Genomic DNA, 21,707 nt, shown 5'->3' on the forward strand with positions numbered 1-21,707 from the left:
AAAAAACCGAAATCAAAAAATGTGCTAGTATTTTCTGACTTCCCAACCCTGTCTTCTCTTACTGAAGGCCTACATTTTCACACCAATTTATAGTTTATTTTTCAAAAATGGTGTCGTTTTCAGCCGATTTGATAAATGTATGTACATAGTACGGCTGTGCATAATTCCAATACAGTGAGGCACTGGCTGGCTAAGCATTCATTTGCACACACTGTGTCGGGCATCACTCGTCAGACAGGCAAAAACGCATGTCTTTCCGCTTGATTTGAATGCCTGCGGCAAAAAGTTGAGTCCAATCCAACTTTTGGAGAAAAGCAACCCGACATCAACCTGCTGTGGACAATAATGTAACGTTAACCGGCTATCAGACTCGTCAGTCGCGGCGCGCGAGTTACGTAACACTACTGTTTAAAAAATTTTTAAACACTATGAAGGTAAAAAAAAAAGTTTGTTTGTTTGACTTGTGTTTGTACATTCCATTTGTTAAATCCAACTTAATATGTTTGTATGTTAACAATTTGTCATGTAATGAAACCCAAGCACTGAACCGCCCAGGATTTTGTGTAACAAAAGGTGACTGTGTCCTGCAACAACAAAGCAGTCGCTTCGTCGCCTTTTATTTTCTCTCTTTTTCGTGAAATAAAGCTGCCTTCAAATGCGGTGGGAAATGTGGGTTTCCCCGCCGCCGCCACCAAAGCTTTGAATATTCTCTGTTAAAAAGCACAGAAGCTTCAAAGTTCAAAAAATGGTATTCGTGGTTCAATGGTACAGCCCTGGCTTTGATACACATACACAATACTTGTTATAGGTTACATTCAATGATGGTCTTGGCCTTTTTATGGAATTTGTTGACAATAGGAAATATATAGAATATTGCCATACTTATTCTTTAACTTCCAAAGAAAAACCTCCCTTTTGAAATTCTGCAGACCCACCTCGAGCTCAGAATCACTGGATTCAGGCTGGCTGGCGCCTCCTGTCAGGAAGGGCAACATGGGCTGGCCCATCTTCGCCATGCGAGAGATCAACTTGGCTTTAGTGGCGTCTGGATTCTGAAGTTTGAAAAAGAAAGCTTCCATCAACACAGCAGCAAAATAACTGAATACAATTAATTTCAGGATTGGCTTACACTATTTGTCCCTCCAGTTAACAGTCATCTCGGTAAGACAGCCTTTAGATATTTTGCCCCATTTCTCTGGAATAATGTACAGAGTAATCTAAAATTGGATATACTAATACCAATGGGTTGATTCAAAATTTTGAATAGAGCTCTCATTCATTTTAACTGTGACTGTTTTACATAGTACAGTCATACGTCTTTGTATTTGCATCACTGTTATTTTAAAATGCACTTTTTATAAATGGGTGTTCTTTAATGCGTTTTAAATTTGTATTAATTCTTAAAAGGTGCTCTAAGCCAGTGGTTCCCAACCTTTTTTCCTTGGCGCCCCCCCTACTTATATCTAAGAAACGCTGAGCCCCCCCCTCCGAAACCGAAGTTGAGGTAACTTTCCCTTACTTTCTTTTTTGATACAGAGGAGTTATCGGCACTTATACGTTTCTCCGCCATGTTTCATTCATAAAATAGTGATGCCGTAGCGGCAAGAAAAACGAGGATGATAGCAGCTAGCAGCTGACCTGATGACAAAAGGGTCCCAGGTTAAGAGGTCCCGGAGGATTGGCCTACTAAGTAGCCTGCCTACAAGTTTAAGCGAGAACAAAAATACATAGTTTTTATACAGACTTTTGTATACATTATATATTCTAGTGTATTATCATAATTTGTTTAACGTGGAAATATTTTTTTTTTTTTTTACCTCAACCTCAAACCAGATAAAGACTTGCGCCCCCCCTGTGATCTTTGCTGCCCCCCTTAGGGGTCCCCGGTTGGGAACCACTGCTCTAAGCGATGTTGGGTGACGTTACTTCTTGTTGACGTTCAAAGTATTTTCAAACAAGAGTAGCTCGCCCCTCCCTCCTCCTCATCCCGTCCCCTCTCCCTCCCTTCCGTGCTTCCACACACTAACCCCCCCAACCCCCACCCCCAACTCCTTCTTGTCAGTTATTGGCTGGAACACTGTTTGTGTAGGTTTCGCGGTGGTTTGTTTTTGTTGCCGTTTGTGGAGCCTGGGCTGTCTACTCTCGCGAAGAGTGAGGAGATGTTTGCGGTATGTGACAAAAAATGTTGTAGCCTAAAAAACGCGTGACATCGCTTAGAGCACCTTTAACTTATTTGAATGAAATCATTTTATAATTTTTTTTCCTCAATTACGCCTGCATACTGCTGTCTTGATATTTAAATATTTCTTATTTGTACTTGTAAATGAGATCTTGATCTCAATGTGATTTCCTGATTAAATAAAGTGTATATAATATCAAAGTACGTAGTTAATAAGAAGAAAAAAAGAGCAGTGAGCATGCTTACTGCCAACTGTTCACTGAGTGAGTTTGACTTTGCACGAAGTGGTGGCTCCCTGCAAAAAAACAAACAAAAAGAAGGTCACAGACAAACCATCTTACGAGACACACGAGTTAAGGATAACGCTGTTGACTTTTTCCTGAGGCCTAAATCTCACCCTGGTCTGCCTGGACTGGAGGCGGCCAGCTGTACTGGAGGATCTGAGGCCAGATTCTCCACACTGGGGGCTGGGGAGGGAATAGGGGAGGGAGCAGCAGAGCCTCTGGAGCTGGTACTGGCACTAACAGACCCATTGTCCTTGGAAAACTTCACCTTTAGCAAAAGAAAGCAAAAGAAAAATTAGTTCACACTTCATCAACACTACTGTTAAGGAAAAACTCAGGAGCAGCACAACTCATTTCACATACGTGAAGAAGATTTAGGAGAACTTGATGAATTACACAGTAGCATTTCATGAATTGAGGAGAGAATTTAGGCAGGCGGTACAGTTTAACGGCGATACTCTCTGAAGTTCCTATCTGAAGTTAGTATTTAAACTCATGCTGGAGGCGTTACGTTTAGCTGAACCTTTAAGGTCAACAAAGATATTTCGGGGACCCAAATATCTCAAGACAGACTAAATGTGTTATGTGTTTACTTGCTCTATGGCAGGGGTCTTCAATGTTTTTTAAGGCAATGACCCCTTAACTGAAAGAGAGATGGATCAGGGACCCCCCACTACATATCGTATAAAATTGAGTTGCATATTAAACTGGGCCTACAATAGCATGTGGGCAGCCTAAAGCCTTTATACATACCTTTAAGAGCATAGAATACTAAGCTATTAAATAATTGTTGGCATGATTTTATAAATCATGTATTAATGTTAAACATAAATGTGGCAGAGTGAATCCTACGTATCTGTGGATGACTACCTTAGTGACTACCTTACCTGGCCAGTTAACCTATCATTAGTCTTGCTTTGCCAGACCATCCATATGCTGCGGAGCGGAGGAGGGTCTGGCTAGTCCACACAAAAACGTGCTCTGGTTTATTGGCATTTCTTTTAACCAATCACAATCGTCATGGGCGGCGCTAAGCTCCGCACGGAGCCGCTGTAAAATAGTCGTGCGAGAGAAAACTCAGATTGGACAGCTGGTCTAGCTAGCAGTCTCGAATTTACCCTGCAGAGATCTGAGGAGCAGTTAACCATAGTCCTCATAAATCAACCGGAGTTTAAAATTACAACACAAAAAAAGTGGAAGGTAACTGACATCGGCGAAAAGACATGCATCCGGCGGAATTTCCCGTGGCACCGGAACAATCCCGGAAGTGGAACGTCAAGGATATAGACTAGCCTATCATTAATGTTTTACAAATAGGTGTATTTATATTTGCTAATAATATGCTGGATTCATGTTAAGACATTTTCATTTTTTTAAAAACTTTCAAAAGATTAACAATACTTTGGTGGGCCCCCTGCAGTGACTCTGAGAACCCCCCCTAGGGGTCCCGGACCCCCTGTTGAAGATCTCTGCTCTACGGCCTTGGCAGGATGAGGCAGCACTGTCTTAACATACAGCTGCTACGTCTCCCGTCCTCCATGGAGACACAGAGGCGAAGTACTGCTCTGCCTGGAAAGTTTATGGAGGTTATGTTTGCCCCTGACCTGAATGAGACCTGAGGTACCACTGTCTCAACTTAACCCTTGTGTTGTCTTTGGGTCAAATTTGACCCGTTGTTGTCTATACATACAGAAATATGGGTTTCTTTTTAACTACCTAATTTTGATTACCCAAAAATAACATGGATGATTCCATACAACGTGCTTCACAAGTACAACAAAACTCTATACTTTCATTGAATTTTGTGTGTTTTGTTCAATTTTTTAGCATTTGACAAAAAAACATAATACATAATTTCGGCTTTTTAACTCAATGTATAATTTCCTATAAATTAGGTTTATTGACCATGAATTCCAAAAATAAGTGTAAAGCTAGTAATGAGTTGGTGTTAGTGGTGTTTATACATGGTAGTGAAAAGAAGCATTAAATGTCAAAGTGCCAAAAACATTGAAAAAAACAAAAACATTAGAAAAAGGGATTTTCAGTTTTGACCCGAAAGGACAATGCACGGTCGAATGGAAGACAACACAAGGGTTGAATAGCATGAGTTCGTAAGCTGGAAACTCCACCACAATTACAAGCAACTAGGAGTAAAGGGGTGATATCAGAAGTTGGAGTTACTTAACCACAGACATAACTTAAAGTGCTCATATTATGCTCATTTTCAGGTTCATAATTGTATTTAGAGGTTGTACCAGAATAGGTTTAATTTTCAAAAAACACCATATTTTTGTTGAACTGCACATTGCTGCAGCTCCTCTTTTCACCCTGTGTGTTGAGCTCTCTGTTTTAGCTACAGAGTGAGGCATCTCACTTCTGTTCATCCATCTTTGTTGGGAGTCGCACATGCGCAGAAGCTAGGTAAACACTGCTAGCTAGTCAGTTGCAGAGTATGAGGGAGTGCCATGCTAGCAGCTAGGCGAGCATTATAACGTGTGTTACAAAATGAAGCACATTTGTCACGGAAGTAAAGGCTGGACTACAATAGAGCTGTTTGGAGCAGTTTGTGAACAGTGTTTTCTGTTGGAGATGGTAAGTCCCTCTGGGGTGGACTTTGGGCTTTTTCACTTTTTAAACCTACAACGTGCACAAAAAGATATATAACACAATAAAGGAAAGGGGAAAATCCAAAAAGCATAATATGAGCACTTTAAGTGTTCAATGTGACGTTGGAATGTTTAGTTATTTTAGAAAAGGTCAAATACAAAAGCAGATGGATGCAGAAAATTGTTCAGTGGTTGTTACCCGTCGAAGCTCTGCTTCGAAAATAAGAGTGCTGTTAGCCGGGACACGGTTGGGGACTCCCTTGGATCCGTAAGCCTGGTTGGGTGGGATGACAATGAGACGACGGCCTGCCTTCTTCATCCCAATCATCCCTTCCTCCCAGCCCTGCTCATACAGAGAAGGCAATAATACAGAGTAATAATAATGTAATAAATGTATGTAGTAATATATACCTCATCCTCAAATGCCTTTTTGTCTTTTATGCTGTTTTTTTTTACATTACCATACTTTATTTATTATTTTTGCAGTATCCTCATTCCCACTAAACCAACGTCTCACTAAGTATATATGTATGCAGGCTTTCTATAGGTTTCACCAAGTCAAATTTAAGACAAATTTAAGACTTACAATTCCCCCAATTTCCTCATCGGCATTATAAGACTGGTGTCGATGGCTGCGATATAAGTTGCATGTTGGTCTCATTTGTGGTCGTAATACAGCAAATTATATTTGGACTAGCGACAGAAAGAACGACAACACCACAGAATACTTTTTCTTTTTTTTTTTTTAAACATTCTGAAGCGCTGCAGGAGCATTTCAACAAGCATTAGAGGTAGCATTACATGGATGTAGAAAAATTAAGACCTGTTTAAAATTATTTAAGACATAGAACACAATACTTCAGCGAATTTAAGACTTTTTAAAGATCCTGCGGAAAGTCTGGTATAGGATTTTTATATATATAAAATATATATATATATATAAAATATATATATATATATATATATAAAATATATATATATATATATATATATATATATAAAATATATATATATATATATATATATATATATATATATATAGATATATATATATATATATATATATATATATATATATATATATATATATATATATATATATATATATATATATATAGATAGATATATATATAGTTTTAATTTAATTTATGCAATTCTAATTTAAATATATGTTCTATGTGTGTGTAACATGAAGGGAATACAACTTTATATTACATTGTGCAGTCAGTCCCGTGTTGTAAAATGACAAAAACCTTGTAAAATATCATAATAATAATAAATAATAATATGCTAGTTTATTCCAAAACCATGTTTCCCCATTAGATCAATCATTAGTAGAAGAGCAAATGCAGTAGAGAGTCAATAAGAAAGCAGACATATAGTTCATAGTTTTCTGAACAATTTAAAATGTTGCTGAGCAGAATGATCACCATATTTACATCATCAATTATTTCTCAAAATGTCTTTCTTGCTTGTCCTCTGATAGACCAACATATGATTTCCACACATCAACAATTAAGACATGTTGCAATGTTCAGTATTTCAGCATCACCGAGTCCTAACGAGACACGTGAGATACTGTAGTACCTGACAGATTATGTTTAAATCGGAACATCCAAACATAATCTGGTGGTAAAGTATAAACTTAAAAAATATTTTTATATAGAAACTTCATGCATTATTCGTAAAAAATAACTAATCCAATAAAAAAACAAGGGATCACCAACACACCTGAATAAAGAAGATACAGATAGATTAAAATTAAATATAGCAATTAAAAGGTAGAAGTAGAAAAAGAAATAGTCAATAAGAATATGTTCAAAAAGTACAGTGATTGTAATAAAAGGTGTTTTTTTTTCATGGGGACTGAATTCAAGCTGCTATTCTTTTTTAGTAGAGTATGTTTTGACTCACTTTGATCACTTTTCCAGCTCCAATTTTCAGTCGCAGCAACTTGTCCTTGTTCTGGTTGGAGTCAAACATCTGAAAGGATATTTAAGATTCAGTGAGTTGTGTGCCATCAACGCAGGGTCCAACATAATCCTTTTCCCCCACAGGCCCCCCCGGGCCAGTAGATCAGAGTTTCACTGGCCCCTTGTATAATTTTCCTGGCCCGGAAAAAAAATAGTTATAATGATTTAGCCAAACAACAAACAAAAAGCCTATTCTGCATCTACAAATATGAGTTCAGTCAGTTTAGTTTAGGATTTGCACTATAGTTACAGTGTCAAGGCCATGATACTGCTGCCTTCACCCACTCTTTGTAAACTCCCAATGTCGATGATTGTCATTAATCAATGTTGTGTTGCGGCGGACGCTACTGAAGATCCACAGCATGTGCGGACTGTTTGTGGTGGGTGCCGACCTTCGTTTGTTGATGTTAGCGGCCATTTCTTACGTTACCTGCTAGTGTGCACCAAACTGACTCGTGACTGTAATTAGGCACACGCAATGACTGTCCAATCAACTTGCCCAACATGCTTTTTTACTGGCCTACCGCTTATGTCGAACCCTGCATCAAAGGAGTCAAATGACAAAATGATTAAATTGAATGAATAATGATGGAAGTGTGTGACCTGTCCGATGGCGTGGTTCTGCAGGAGCCAGCCTGTGTACACCACCTCCAAAGAGTCTCCATTCTCCACCGCCTGGCCTTCACCAAGACTCAGATCCTGAACCACCACAGCATCTAGGGAGACTGCGCTGTTCGCTTTTGCCAAACACACCTGATGTACATAAAAGGAAAGAGGTCATCATCTAGTAGACAGCATAACTCATGTGATTTGGCAAAAGCTTGCATCTATTGTAGGTCAGAATGATACAGGAGTTTTGAAGATCAATCCTGATTACTTATGGAACCTGTGCTGTCAACACCCTGACACCCTGAGTATTGTGTTCTAGGTCTTAAATAATTTTAAACAGGTCTTAATGAACAGACAGCCTGTTTGCTTAATTACTCACTAGGGGTGGGGAAATAAAATCGAATGTATCGTGATTTATTTTGCGATTATTCTCTTCTTTTTTTTTTAACCAATGATTCACCTAAACATTCTTCGTTTATACGGTACCGACGGCAACTACATCATAATCATAACCGACCGAAAGCAGAAAATGCATGTTATGTACTTCTTTATAAACTAAATAAATGTCAGATTGAGTGACTGACATGTGATGTGCATTCTTCTTAGAAAAAAAATATTTTTTGTCTCATGATATATTGTCTCTAGAAGTCTTCAACTTTTGTTTTTGTTAAAGAAGGAAAAGAAAATCGCAATTCTCAATACTATCAAATCGCAATACTTCTAGAATCGCAATAAATGAAAATCACGATACAAATCGAATGTATATATTGTAAAAGAAGCGAATCCGGACAAAAGCATATCGCCCCAGCCCTATTACTCACGCTGTTGGTCAAGCATTAAATCACACGTTGCAGGTCTCCTCCTGCGTCACTCACCTCTTTACAAAAGTCTGATGCCGCTTTCTCCGATTCAAACATCAGGGACCAGTTCTGCCGCTGCTCATCATAAAAAGTGAAGTAATTGTTCGGCTGTACCTGCAGGAGAGAAAGAACATGTGGTCAGGGACAAGACAAGGAACACTTCAGAACAGCTCAGGGCCAGGAATTTTCTAAACTGTAAGTTGACTAATGTGATTTACATGTTACCAGCATACGTTGGACAAAACAATCGACTCCTTAAACAACGAATGTCTGAGCATAAAACTGCTATCCGTACAGGCAATATGGACTATGTAATTGCAAAACATTATGCTGAAGCAAATCAAAGAATAAATAAACGGTATTGTTCATTCCATTATATGGAATAGAAATTTGCCTTTGGCATTCTGGCAACATTAAAGCAGAGCTAAAATACATAGGATACAATCTTAATAGGACTGTAAAGGACTGTAAGGGGGGGGGCAGCTTAAACAGAGACATATTTTACTACTGCTACTTTTGTGAACCCAAGACTTTTATAAACTCATTTCAAGTACCAAAACAATTGTGTTGAGTGTAGGTATGTTTTCACAATAGATTTGAGAAATATGTTCGCTTTAGGTCCAAATTATCTCTTTATGCATTGCTCAGGAACAATTTTGGACGTCACTACACAGAAAGCGGAGTTTGATCTGAACATTTTGATATGAAACACATTGGGATCAGTCCTTCCAGAAAAATGCGCAGTTTTTTTTGTGATTGTTGCGGGCAAAAATCCTTGATTATGTGGCACGTTTTCTTAAAAAATGCGATGGAATATATTTATGCAATTTTATGTGATGAAAGTGCGGGAACTTGCAAAAACTGCGGTTTCATCATGGTTTCATCACGGGGTTTGCAGCTTTTCGATGATGTTCACGTCGCGTAATTACGTCACTTCATAACATTCCCATGGCAACAGGGGAAAATGGCTGCTCTTGTGTGAAGTAAACGCACCATTTTTCAACTTTCTGCTAAGATAGTATATGTGACTTTTTTGCAACGAAAATGCGGGGATTATGAAATCATGCAAGCCCCGCATATTTTGCGCGGAAATCTGCAATTTATGCGGCGAAAATGCGGCGTATTTGAAAAAATGCGGCCCCCGCATAAATATGCGGACTTTGGCTGATTATGCATTGAATTATGCGATCGCATAATCACGGTTTTCTGGAGGGACTGGGTTATATGCAAATACCAAAGGAGAATTCAAGAAGATATCTAAAAATGCTCTTAAACCTCAGAGGGTTAAAGTGGGTGACCTGCTCTACTTCCTGCCCCTTCATAATAACAGGCTTGGAGATGTGCTCTACGCTGCCTGCTCCCATCATGGTTCACCCTCTTCACTTTTGATTGAGAAAATCATGATGCCTAGTAAAGGAAGCGATGTCTTAAAGAAACTAGCCCAGAGAGAATTGTTTTGGATACATACACTCAACACTATGACACCAAATGGAACTGATAATGACTTCAACTTAAAATGCTTTTTAGGTTAGGACTGTTTGGAATTACTTTGAAACCCACAAACTATGAATGTAACCACTGACCACTAAATAATGTAGAATAACCCTTAAGATCATTTTACAATGAAACATGAATGGGGTTTATCCAAATGTCCTTTTAGTGCCATCTAGTATATGGTCTTAATAATGAATCAATGATGGCCCGAAACTGAGTTTTGTGAAGCTTCATGCTGTATGTAATAGGGTTTAACCAGATTTAATTAACTACTCGTGATTGGTCCCTGTATCTACAACAATGGGATAAGAGAAGAGATTGGTTCCCAAATAGTCTCGCATCGCCAGACCTTCCTGCACAGCGTCTGGCTAGTCCACACAGCATTCCGAGATGGGAGAAAAACAAGCTCTGGTTTATTGGCATTTTTTTAAACCAATCACAATCGTCATGGGCGGGCGCTAAGCGCCAGACGGAGCCACGGTGCCTCTGCAAAATAGCCTCGGGAAGGAACATGTTCAAATGTTGTTTTAGTCGTGCAACAGAAAACTCAGATTGGACACTCTTTACCATTGTTCATAAATCCACCACACCAAGTTTAAAATTCCAACACAAAGAAAGGGGAAGGTAACGGACATCCAGCCGAAAAGAAGGTGTAATTTCCGGTGGCACCGGAGCAATCCCAGAAGTGGAACGTCATGGATATAGACTAGTTCCTAAATAATTGGGTCCAACTCCCAGCTGTGTAGTAACATTGCACTTGTGTATGTATAATTGAACTGAATCTGTGTATGTCAAACGCTCTGATGATGGCTCAAACCTAAACATGCAAGTGTTTTTCTAATGTAATGTGACTCAACTAAAAGAGTAAAATGCGAGTATTTCGTCGTCCTCGACTTTAAATCTGAGATGTGCTACCTTTTACCTTTTTTTGGAACATGCTCATTGGATTATTTATTACTGCATCAGAAACGTAACATCACATCCTTTTTTCAGGGCAGACGGCTGGAAATTTCTTTGAACGGACATGTAATGTGGCCAATGCCTTCAGAGGTCCTGTTGCTGTATTTAAATTTAATCCATTAATGCTTTTTAAAATTCATCATTTTATAAAATGGATTTGAATTAAATAAACATGTCCATACATATTCTAGTGACACGCTCAAAACTCCATAGACTGATGCAGTCTTGAAAATATAATGTCTTACATTATTCTGATTCTGAAGGATTCTAAAATTCTTACATATTAACTGAAAGATGTATCACAGTACAGAGTATTGTACATAAGAGTAGGGTTAGTCCAAATCAATGTCGAGACAAAAGCATTGGAGTAACCCTATTAAATGTGTTAATTATCAGTGGCTCTTCTAGTGTACTGTACTGTATATTGACAGTATATGTCAATACAACAAACAGATAAGTAACATTACTTTAAAGATTATTTATTACAATTTCCTGTTGGTAGTATGTGATAAAGCTTTGGACTTTCTTCAGTTAGGAAACATTGCAAGACCTAAAAATGATTCAAATGTGTTTCCATACATTGTTAGACTTCCCCGCCATGTGCTAAGTGTGATATTACTCTAATGCATCACATTATCTTTCCAGAGATGTATTCAACATTCTTTACTTCTCCACTCACCGTGAAAACAAAGCCCACATGAATCTTGGCAGCGGTCACTTGCTTCTGTTGGCTCAAGTACAGAAGCAGCTTGTACTGCAGAAAAGAGGTGCATTATTCATAAGAATCAAAAGTCACACCAATAATCTCAAACAAGTGACCAATTAGCAAACCTCAGACCTCTTTTGTTGCGTGGTTGCCCAGAACGGCTGCTCCCAGCTTTCCCTGCTTTGCATACTGTCCGTTAATACTGCACATGAGACAAAAGTGGCAGGAAGGCTTTTCACTCGACTTGGTATGAGATGATTTGGGGAGTCGTGACTTCATTTATGCAGTTTATTACGGGAATCATTATAAAGCCACAGTTTTTAAGTTTAGCAAAAAATGTATTGTTTTTATCCTCTGTGGTTTTTAATGTCGGCCTATGTAAATACAGTACTGTTGTGTAGTGTTATGTGTGTTCTTTTTTTAAAATCATCAAATAAATAAAGAAAGAAATTATTGAGGGAAGTCAGGAGTTGTAGCCCACAGACTTTTTTTTTTACATAATACATGAAATAAGCTGAAATATTCCAAGAAGCACTTCAAGCTACAATCAAATTATTTTAAAATATATTTAAAAAACTGGGTTCTCACTATCTGAAGGCTTGGACTGCTGTGGCGAATAACACTGCAGGAGCTCCAGGTGGTGGAGCTGGTTTCTGGCCGGCTGTCGCTGTAACAGGACAAAAGACAAATTCAGTTCGGCCTCCGGGTCATGTCTGTATCTGAAGTCACTGACGTCTCTATTCTGACTGTCTTACCTGAATTGGGGCTCTTTCTAGGCTGTTTCGGTGCCGTGTACTGGAAGGAGTCGTTGCCCTGACTGCCTTCCTGGTCTAGTCCAAACAGGGAGGCTAACTTGGCCCTGCAAGGAGAACAAGTGCAATCATCATGTAGATTTAGTGATGTTACGTTCTGTACCGAGGCTTCAAAAGCGTGCGTCGAGAAACCCCGGAAGCTATCCGTGAAGCGCGTACTGAGGCTTGTATCATATTAGACAAATGACGCCATTGATGACATTTACCGCCCTCTGCCCAGTTAAACCACTGTCACTTTCCAGTTTTAGGATAACCTACTAATATTGCCCCTCCTGCTATTATATTATGACAAAAAGGATTGATTTACACACTTTTGATGGCCGCATTCCTCTCGAGGAAATCCTTTTATTATGAGGTTTAGGTGCAGCACCAGAGCCGTTTTGGGCAGCACCTTAGCCGAATGAATGTGACTAAAAGACTTGTAGATTGTCTTTGAGCTTTTTCAGTGTTAGTTTTTTTATTATCTGCCCTAGTTTTTTTATTATCTGCCCTAGCTTTTCCAACGTTTGACACACAGATATGGTGATAATAATGCTACAAAATGATGTGAAAAAGAAACGTAAAACTAGCACAAACGGACTACAAAGAAAACAAAAATGACCACAAAGAGACAGAATCCCACAAAAGAAATGTATGGGGAAATTGCTTTTTTTTTTTTTTTTTTTTCCCTTGAGGAAGGACCCTTAAATCCCCGCGCACCTAGGTCGTCCACAATTTGAGGGAAAACACTGTACACAGTGATATGGAGAAAATCAAATATCATGATATTTTTGACCAAATACCTCGATATCGATACCGCAACGATATTGTAGTGTTGACTATTGGTGCTTTCACAAAATATTTACACAATGAGATTTTTGATAAATAATCATCAGTAATGTGGATATAATGACTAAAGGCAAATAACAGAACAGTTATAACAGTCTGGTAAGTTCAGAAAATTACATCACTTGACTGTAAAGCAGCCTTTAAAACCAGGAAAAGACAACACTTATGCCATATTACGATATCCAAAATCTAAGACGATATCTAGTCTCATATCACGATATCGATATAATATCTATATATTGCCCAGCGCTAAGTCAGGCTAGTTCCTATTCAAGGGTAAAGCTGCTCATACTGTACAAGCCTTTCATCTGCAGTCCAGGGGTTATTTTAGCTGCCTGCCACATTTCGAAAGCTCTAACCAACATTTTAATCCAGATGAAGGTTGAAGTCAAGTACACAAGGGGCTACATAATGCGCATTCTGCACAAAAAAACGGCAGGGCTGCATCTAACTTATTTTCTCCAGTTATTTCCATAATAGATTATTCGGTCAAATGTTTTTTTTTTTGTATTGATAAACAATGGATGAGGGCTGGGCAATATATCGATATTACATCAACATCAATATATGAGGCTAGATAAGATAAGATAAGATAAGATAGACTTTATTAATCCCACACTGGGGAAATTCATGTGCTACAGCAGCTCAAAAGAAAAATGTACACACATTAGAATAACACAAATATACATTAATTAGACATAGGAGAAAAAAACAAAGTATAGGAAATGGAAAAATAGAATATAATTAGTTATAATAATAATAGTAATAAAACAACCGAATTTACACAATAAAACAACCTTATATAAACAGACAGTATAGAGACACAGATATAAAGATGAGTAAGGTGCGAATGAATAGAGATGACATATTGCACAGTTGGAGGTGACACAGAGTAATAAATAGATAAATGTGCATTGTGCAGAATATTGTCCAGTGATGGCTCATATTGCAGAAACAGCTAGCATTGCTACATTATGATGTTGCACAAAAGAGTCTGACTGCTGCTGGAATGAAAGACCTGCGGTAGCGCTCCTTCTTGCACTGAGGGTGCAGCAGTCTGCCACCGAAGGAGCTGCTCAGGGAACTCACAGTCTCATGTAGGGGGTGAGAGGTGTTGCCCATGATTGATGCCAGCCTAGCTAACATCCCCCTCTCCCCCACCTCCTCTATGGTGTCCAGAGAGCAAGCCAGAACAGAGCAAGCCCTCTTCACCAGTTTGTTGAGTCTTTTCCTGTCCCTCTCTGTGCTCCCAGCGCCCCAGCAGGCTACTGCATAAAAGATTGCAGACGTAACCACAGAGTCATAAAGTGTTTTTAACAGAGTCCTGCACACACCAAAGGACCTCAGCCTCCTCAGCGGGTGGAGACGGCTTTGGCCCTTTTTGTACAGGACGTCTGTGTTTTTGGACCAGTCCAGTTTATTGTTGAGGTGAACACCCAGATATGTCTCCACCATCTCGATGTCAACACCCTGGATGTTCACTGGTGTAGTACCAGGCGGCCGCCGGCGAAAGTCAACCACCATCTCCTTTGTCTTGCTGGCGTTGATGTGACAATATCGTCTTAAATTTTGGATATTGTAATGTGGATGTGACACAAGTGCTGTCTTTTCCTGGTTTTAAAGTGTGCACAACAATAAAGTGACTTACTAGCCGTTTTATTATTTGCCTTTACCCACTTAGTCATTGTACCAACATTATTGGTGATTATTTATCAAAACTCTCGTTGTGTTAATATTTTGTGAAAGCACCAATTAAGTCAACCCTACAATATCGCCATCGATGTATTTGGTCAAAAATATTGTGATATTTGATTTTCTCCATATCGCCCAGCTCTACAATGGATTATTCAATATACAGTGTCAGAAAGGGATTCAAAAGTCCATCACAATTTCCCAGAGCCCAAGGTGATGTGCTGAAATTGCTTTATGTGTCTGACCAAAAGTCCAAAACCCAAAGATTATTAAAATCTCATTTGGCAAAAATAAAGAAAATTAAAACTTAACTTACAGTCCACTAACCAGCTTTATCTGGAGCTTTCTACCTCATATCATGGTTTTCCTCAGCAGATTAAGGTTGCTCATGGCACTACATGACAACCTCAATGACAACTAAGCAAACAAAAAAATAGCTTGAAAGTTCATTCTAGTTGTTTACCAAAAATCTAACTTAGTCATTTTACAGGAGCTTTCAAAAGCAGCTCATGATCTTCCTCGGTGAATGAAGGCTGCTCAGTTGTCTTTGAGGCTGCCATGGCGCCATGACAACTGAGCAAATTCCATTCGCTGAGGAAGGCGGACATAAACAATTGTTGTTTGCCAAAATAAATCTTAACTCAATGTCCACATACTAGCTTTTTTATCCCTCATCGAATGGTGTTTGCTTAGCATCATGGAAGCTACATTTTTGTCAAACAACTGATTCCCAGGTCATCCTCATTTTTTATGTCATTTTGAACTAACCTTAAAATTGAGAAGCAGCGGTGCAGAAACAACTAGACCATTACTACATCATTACATACTGCAACATCATTACAACAGCTACCCCAATCATAGGCACCAATGTCATTATTTGCAACAGTAAGGATCAACAATAGACAATTTCCGCAAAAGTTTCTTTGGTTTTAAAACAAGACAAGCCAAGCTAACTCGTACTGACCCCTGGAACTCCTTCCACTGGTATTCATTGGTATCTCCCAGAACAGACATGTTGAAAGCCTTAAGGCCCTCATCTCCGATGGCAAGGAACTGGGATGAGAAGGGGCAGTCTGTTTGCATGTGTGAGTCAAACTCCTACTAGTGCACGTTCCAACGCTTCTTTCCCAGGCTACCCCTGATCTTTCATTCTTCGGTGCAGTCACACCACCATGGTAGATTCAACAGCATAGTAGAGGAAGAAACTGAGGAGCTTCGAATTAGTGCTGAGCCGAGATGGGCTGTGGCAAAAGGCTTCACCTTCCTCCTCTAGGCAGCATGTGATGGGAATTAGCCGCCATAAAAACATGCACTACACTTGGCTGCTTATTCCACCAGCTCATAAACACTGTGCTGCTATCACAAAATGGTCATGCAGTGCCAAAGAAAATGTGGCAAAGCTGTAACTAAAAGTCTCACAATTGAGAGGCAAGGTATATTAATAGTAAGTTAGTCTGACTTATGAGTCAGTCTCATAACCAAAGGGTCACAGTTTGGATTCCTGAAACATCTCAATTAGTGGTCAACATCACAACCTCCATTGTAAGTAAATTTCAGTAACAAAATGGACATAAACATTGAAATAACATAACCTATGCATGTAAAACTGTATTCTTCATTCTATATGACAATCTGTGAGTACTTTGAGCTAGCTCTAAAACACTGTGTTTGATAATAGAGGTTTGGTTTATCAGACGGTAGTCTCAAAAGTCACAAAAAGTCATTGTCTGCCCAACAGGAACCAGTTAGCTAAGTAGCTTAAACGTGTAATCAAATTTCGTCTAAGACCTGAACATACCAGACACTCAGTATAAGAAGCTTCATTCATACTTTTAAAAATAGTCTTTGGCTGCATAAACAGACCAAGGTCAGTGGGGATATGGAGGCATGTGATAACTCATCAGACAAGCAGTGGGGCCACCAGAGATAACGTTACAGTCGACATGAAATCAGTGGAATTGTATCTAATAGAACTTTCTACAATGCTCTATGAACTCGGCACTGGTTAGTTCTCTTAAAGATGTCATCTTTATAAAACTCTGCTGCTAACTTTTACATGGTCAAAATAGTCATGAAATGAGCTAACTGTCAGCTTGGAGATAAACAAATAAATAAATAAAAAAAAAAAAAAAAAAGTCTCATTAAATATCTATCAGTGGAATAAGGTTAATAGTTAACTCAAGTTACATAAGTTACCAGACAGGAACTTCATAATTATCGGAGGTAATTTTCTAATTCGGTACACATATGTTCTTCTGAAATAACTCAATTTATATTCTTTTAGAAGTGGTTCACCGTGCCCCCTTGGTGTTTTGGTGGAAGAAAAAGTATGCACACAAATTTTTAAACATTCAGTTATTAAAATACGTGCTTCATGATGAAACATGTAACATTAAGCCGAATAAGAGAACAACTTTTAAATGCCTATGCTTCAAGTTATTCTCTAAAAGTAATGTATTACTTACAAACAAGGTCGCAATACAATGCCACATTTCAAATTAAATTTGGCTCGTATACGACAACAGCTAACGTTAACCGTGGCTAAATGGTGGTAACGTTAAGCTAGTTAGCTCACAGGCTAAGAGCATTAGCTTGGTGGAAACAAACTAACACACTCACCCTCCTGTGGGAGACAAGAAGTCCCCCTCTTCATCGTCTCCGCCGAACATCTTTTGAATGTGAAGCCTTTTTCTTATTAAATAAAACAAGTGCACAAGTGAGTATCTTATGAGTTAGCTAGTTTGTTGTAATGACTTCCCCTTCCTGTTTGTGGTACAATCAGCTGACTTTCCACCTGATCTGAATTCAATTAGCTCCAGCTACCACTGGAGAGCGCCAAATGCTAATACAGAATTTCAAAATGTGCCTCAAACGCAGTTGCTTTTTTTTTAACAGGATTTAAGTAAGACGGCAGCACAGCACAGGCACAGGGTCATCATTAGTTTCAGTTGAAAGAGCTACTCAGTCATTAAGTATGCACACTGACTGTCAGGGGATGTTGCCCTGTAGTCAACCCTGACCTTTGACCCCACAGAAGGGTTTACAATCTATTGTTTAGAGGAGGAGAGGACTTTGTATAGAATAATTGCATAAATGTGGCATGAACCAATAAATAATAGAATAAATAAAAGGCTAACACTAACTAAATAACTAAGAAGCCAATTCTATTGGAACTCACATTTGGTAGAAGGAAATGGGGGGAGGAGGTCCTCATAACTCCTATTCCTAATACGGTCATGGAAGTTCAATTCAAAATTCAACATTAAATCTATCATTGTCTCAAGATGTGTGGATGTACATAACTCCTGCTTGTTTGTGTAAATGCTCATAAAAATAGATTAGAAAGATGTGCATGTTTTAATGCCACTATTCGTTTCTCACAGTGGTTACTATAAGACAATATATGTAGCAAGTCTTTAGAATATATTATCATTGTCTTTATTCATGTATCTATTTACGTTTTTATTTAGGTTATTTTCAATGTAAAAAAAATAATTAAAATAAATGTTTTTTAATTGTATCGATTGTTCTTAATTTTGTTTATTAAAATTTGAATTTGAATTGTACTGCTTTTTATGTATAATTTTATATAAATGTTATAGTGTTAAAAATGTCATCAGCCTATTTTATACCTAAAGTGATATGTGCAGCTTATTTATTAAATTCTGTAAAAAGAAAAAGAAAAGAAAAAAGGATTAAGTTCTGAGTATAGAATCAATAAGTGTCTCATTATTAGACTGAGGTGACAGTGGAAAAGTCAGTCATCTGTTATATTTATCATTGTGTTAACAAGTACTAGGCTATATAAAGTAAGAGCCATCTCTCATATTGCAAAATGAATATCTTGAATTCCCCAGAAAAACTCTGGATATATGAGGAAATTATAAAAAAAAATAGTGTCAGTGTAAAATAATATGGAATGCAGTATAGGACCGACAGATTTGTCTCAATCTTAGTTCCAATCTAAAGAGATTATTATTTCATGGTCTTCAAAAACATACAGTGGAGCCCATCTAAAGCAATTTGGCAAAACCGAGTGACAAATCTGAGTCTGTGGCATGTGAAATAAACTTTGTATGGTGTATAGAACAGAAAGTGTTGGTGATCCCACCAACCTGTTATCAAATGTTTTCCTATCATCACTGCAAAAATAGATCTCATCACATTCACATAAACACACTGCCATGTTTTCAACAATCAATGTTAATTAAGTCTAAGGCTCATGCCTTCCTTCTTCGCCAAGTTCATTAAAAGAGCTACATTGTTTGGCTGAACTCCAAATAGCATTTTGATCCGTCACATTGTGTCAGTCCTGGCAACACATTAATACAATCTAATCTGATGTGTGACATGAGCTGTGGAAGTTGTTGGTGTATGACTTGGACTCGTCCCCTCCTGCCCTCATCTTTTTCAATCTATCATTCCGATATTTTTCATCTTCAAGTTGGTCCTGAGCAAATTGTAATTTTAATATTTTCCTGTCCTTGGCCCTCAGAATCTGTTGACATGCAGCACATTTGGCATCACGCTCATCAGGAGGATGAGCAGCACCTTGCATGTTAGCCTCTGCCATCAGTGTATGAATGTGTGTGTGAATGGGTGATTTGTGAAAACAAAACATGCAAGAATTGAATCCCCCTTGCAATACCATAGAAATAGTGCCACTTGGCCAGGCATGCCAAACACCTAAATATGCACTTTGATATTCAGTGGAAAACACAGCGCTTTCAAGCCGGAGAACGGATTTCACTTCGCGGCGAAAACAAAATAATTTCACACACGAAACGCTTGGGAGTGTTCTAATCCAAACCACAGTCTTTTTCCTAAACTTAACTTGTCATTTTGGTGCCTAAACGTAACTGTCATCGCCGTATGACGCTCACTTTTTCTGGATAAACTCCACTACACGGCCTCTGAAAGGACCGTCATCTGGCGGTGCCTGCAGCCGGCTTACAGCTCTGTAGCGGCTAAATACAACCAGTAACTGCCGCTCGGATGTTATCGTTCTTTCGCACTATAGACTGTTCACGTTACAGCGCTTTACTTAGTTTAAAATCCTTCTATTTTAGGTATATAATATATGGTCTATTGGTGAAGTAGCACTGGTCACATTGAGGAAGGGGGGGGGATACATTTTGTCAATACAAATAATTCAGCAGAGGCAGGGATATGTAGACTAGAAAGGTGGAAATCCCACGCATCCCCTCCAGACAAATCACACCCTGGGTGAATGTATGTAAAGCACCTATGTATTGTGAAGCACTTTGAGTGAATGCTAAGACTAGAAAAGCTCCTTTGGCCGCCACTCTCTTCAGTTTTCAGCTGCCAATGACTGGAATGAATTACAAAAAAACCTAAAACTTGAAACACTTATTCCATTAGTTGATTTTAAAGTGCTGCTGTCTGGGCTCTTGTCCGACCGCTGCATGTGTTAACTCTCTTCCATCATTCATGCAGTATTGCACAAGTTCACTTTAATGTCTCTTATGCTCCATTGGAAAGCAGCACAATCTTAACAACTATCGACTGCTGTCATATTTGTTTAATGTCGGTTTAATGCTTCATTTGCACAAACTGTATACAGATTCTGTACTACACTCAGTATTAGATCAGTTTTTTTTTTTTATTGTATTTTGTATGTCTGTCTTCATTTTTTTGTATTTAATGTGTAACTGCACGTTTCATGACTTGTCTTGGCCAGGTCGTAGTTGCAAATGAGAATATGTTCTCAATCGGCTTACCTGGTTAAATAAAGGTTACATAAATAGTAGGGCAGTCAATCGATTAAAAAAATTAATCTAATTAATTACAGACTCTGTGATTAATTAATCGAAATTAATCGCATACATAATTAACGGTGCCTGAACCGATACTTTTTAAGAAAGTAAAAAAAGAAAAGATAACAAAGGGTACTAAACAACAGTTGGTGACATTTAAAGAACGGCTTGTTTATTGCTAAGGCCATATGGTCAAAATTAAATGATTTGATAATAATAATGTATAACAATAACAATAACTTATTTTACTAGTAAATTGCTGTTGAACGACAAAAACAACCACCAAGGACATTTACAATAACTTCAAATGCACCGCGAAGCTGTAGTTTACCAGTTTCATTTCATACCAGTCTGTGTTGTTTTTCCGACGGCAGCTCGGCAGCTGCAGATTGTTACATCTCGCTGTTGTTGAGTCACAGTCCTCTACAGTAAAACACAGTCAAACTTTACACCGTTCAGCGTTAGCTGTCAGCATTGTAACCGTGTTTAATCCAGATACTAGCTAGCGGTAGGCTAACGTTAGCTGCTGTCGAGTATAGTGTTAACTAGCTAGCGGTAGGCTAACGTTAGAGTATAGTGTTAACTAGCGTCACAACGGTAGCCAGGGTTGGCAGGAAGAAGATTTTTACAAGTAAATGTTCCAGTTAATGATCCAGGCAGCACATTCTCGTCTCCCTCCTTCATTTTACAGTTGAATGGTGGCTAGAACGGCTCCGGGTCAAACGTCAATATGGAATGGATTAATCTGCGTTATTTTTTTTAACGCGTTATTTTTTCTCAGATTAATTAATCGAAATGAACGCGTTATTTTGACAGCCCTAATAAATAGGTAGTTACTGTAAGTTATGCTGCAGTTTGTTGCTAACCACGCTAGTCATGTCCCTCCATCCCATGCAGCTCTCCCCCAGTCAACACAGGACGATTAAA

At 38.5% G+C, this 21,707-nt stretch overlaps 1 protein-coding gene and 1 long non-coding RNA gene across 8 annotated transcripts in view; one reads left to right on the plus strand and one right to left on the minus strand.

The window, feature by feature from the left end:
- Nucleotides 1-17,816, minus strand: part of fkbp15b (FKBP prolyl isomerase 15b) — a 44,166-nt gene extending 26,350 nt beyond the window's left edge. For 2 of the 7 annotated variants that reach the window (XM_035998489.1, XM_035998481.1), the window contains exons 1-12: nucleotides 15,968-16,246; nucleotides 12,427-12,530; nucleotides 12,260-12,338; nucleotides 11,804-11,873; nucleotides 11,645-11,719; nucleotides 8,527-8,625; nucleotides 7,646-7,795; nucleotides 6,984-7,052; nucleotides 5,269-5,412; nucleotides 2,577-2,731; nucleotides 2,426-2,474; nucleotides 936-1,052 (exon numbers count right to left, since the gene is read on the minus strand). In XM_035998489.1, coding sequence (XP_035854382.1) covers nucleotides 936-1,052; nucleotides 2,426-2,474; nucleotides 2,577-2,731; nucleotides 5,269-5,412; nucleotides 6,984-7,052; nucleotides 7,646-7,795; nucleotides 8,527-8,625; nucleotides 11,645-11,719; nucleotides 11,804-11,873; nucleotides 12,260-12,338; nucleotides 12,427-12,530; nucleotides 15,968-16,086 — 1,230 coding nt within the window. In that variant the 5' untranslated portion in view covers nucleotides 16,087-16,246. Of the gene's footprint in view, nucleotides 1-935; nucleotides 1,053-2,425; nucleotides 2,476-2,576; nucleotides 2,732-5,268; nucleotides 5,413-6,983; nucleotides 7,053-7,645; nucleotides 7,796-8,526; nucleotides 8,626-11,644; nucleotides 11,720-11,796; nucleotides 11,874-12,259; nucleotides 12,339-12,426; nucleotides 12,531-15,967; nucleotides 16,249-17,622 lie in introns of those variants that run through there. The other 5 variants (XM_031300862.2, XM_035998498.1, XM_035998494.1 and 2 more) reach the window with 5 other exon arrangements.
- Nucleotides 9,086-17,341, plus strand: LOC116050649. The gene is made up of 3 exons (XR_004105120.1): nucleotides 9,086-9,233; nucleotides 11,296-11,300; nucleotides 17,332-17,341. It is a non-coding gene; the product is annotated as an uncharacterized LOC116050649 (long non-coding RNA).
- Nucleotides 17,817-21,707: the final 3,891 nt, after the last annotated feature.

The sequence above is a fragment of the Sander lucioperca genome, chromosome 2, assembly GCF_008315115.2.
Source record: "Sander lucioperca isolate FBNREF2018 chromosome 2, SLUC_FBN_1.2, whole genome shotgun sequence".
Classification (NCBI taxonomy): Eukaryota; Metazoa; Chordata; class Actinopteri; order Perciformes; family Percidae; genus Sander; species Sander lucioperca.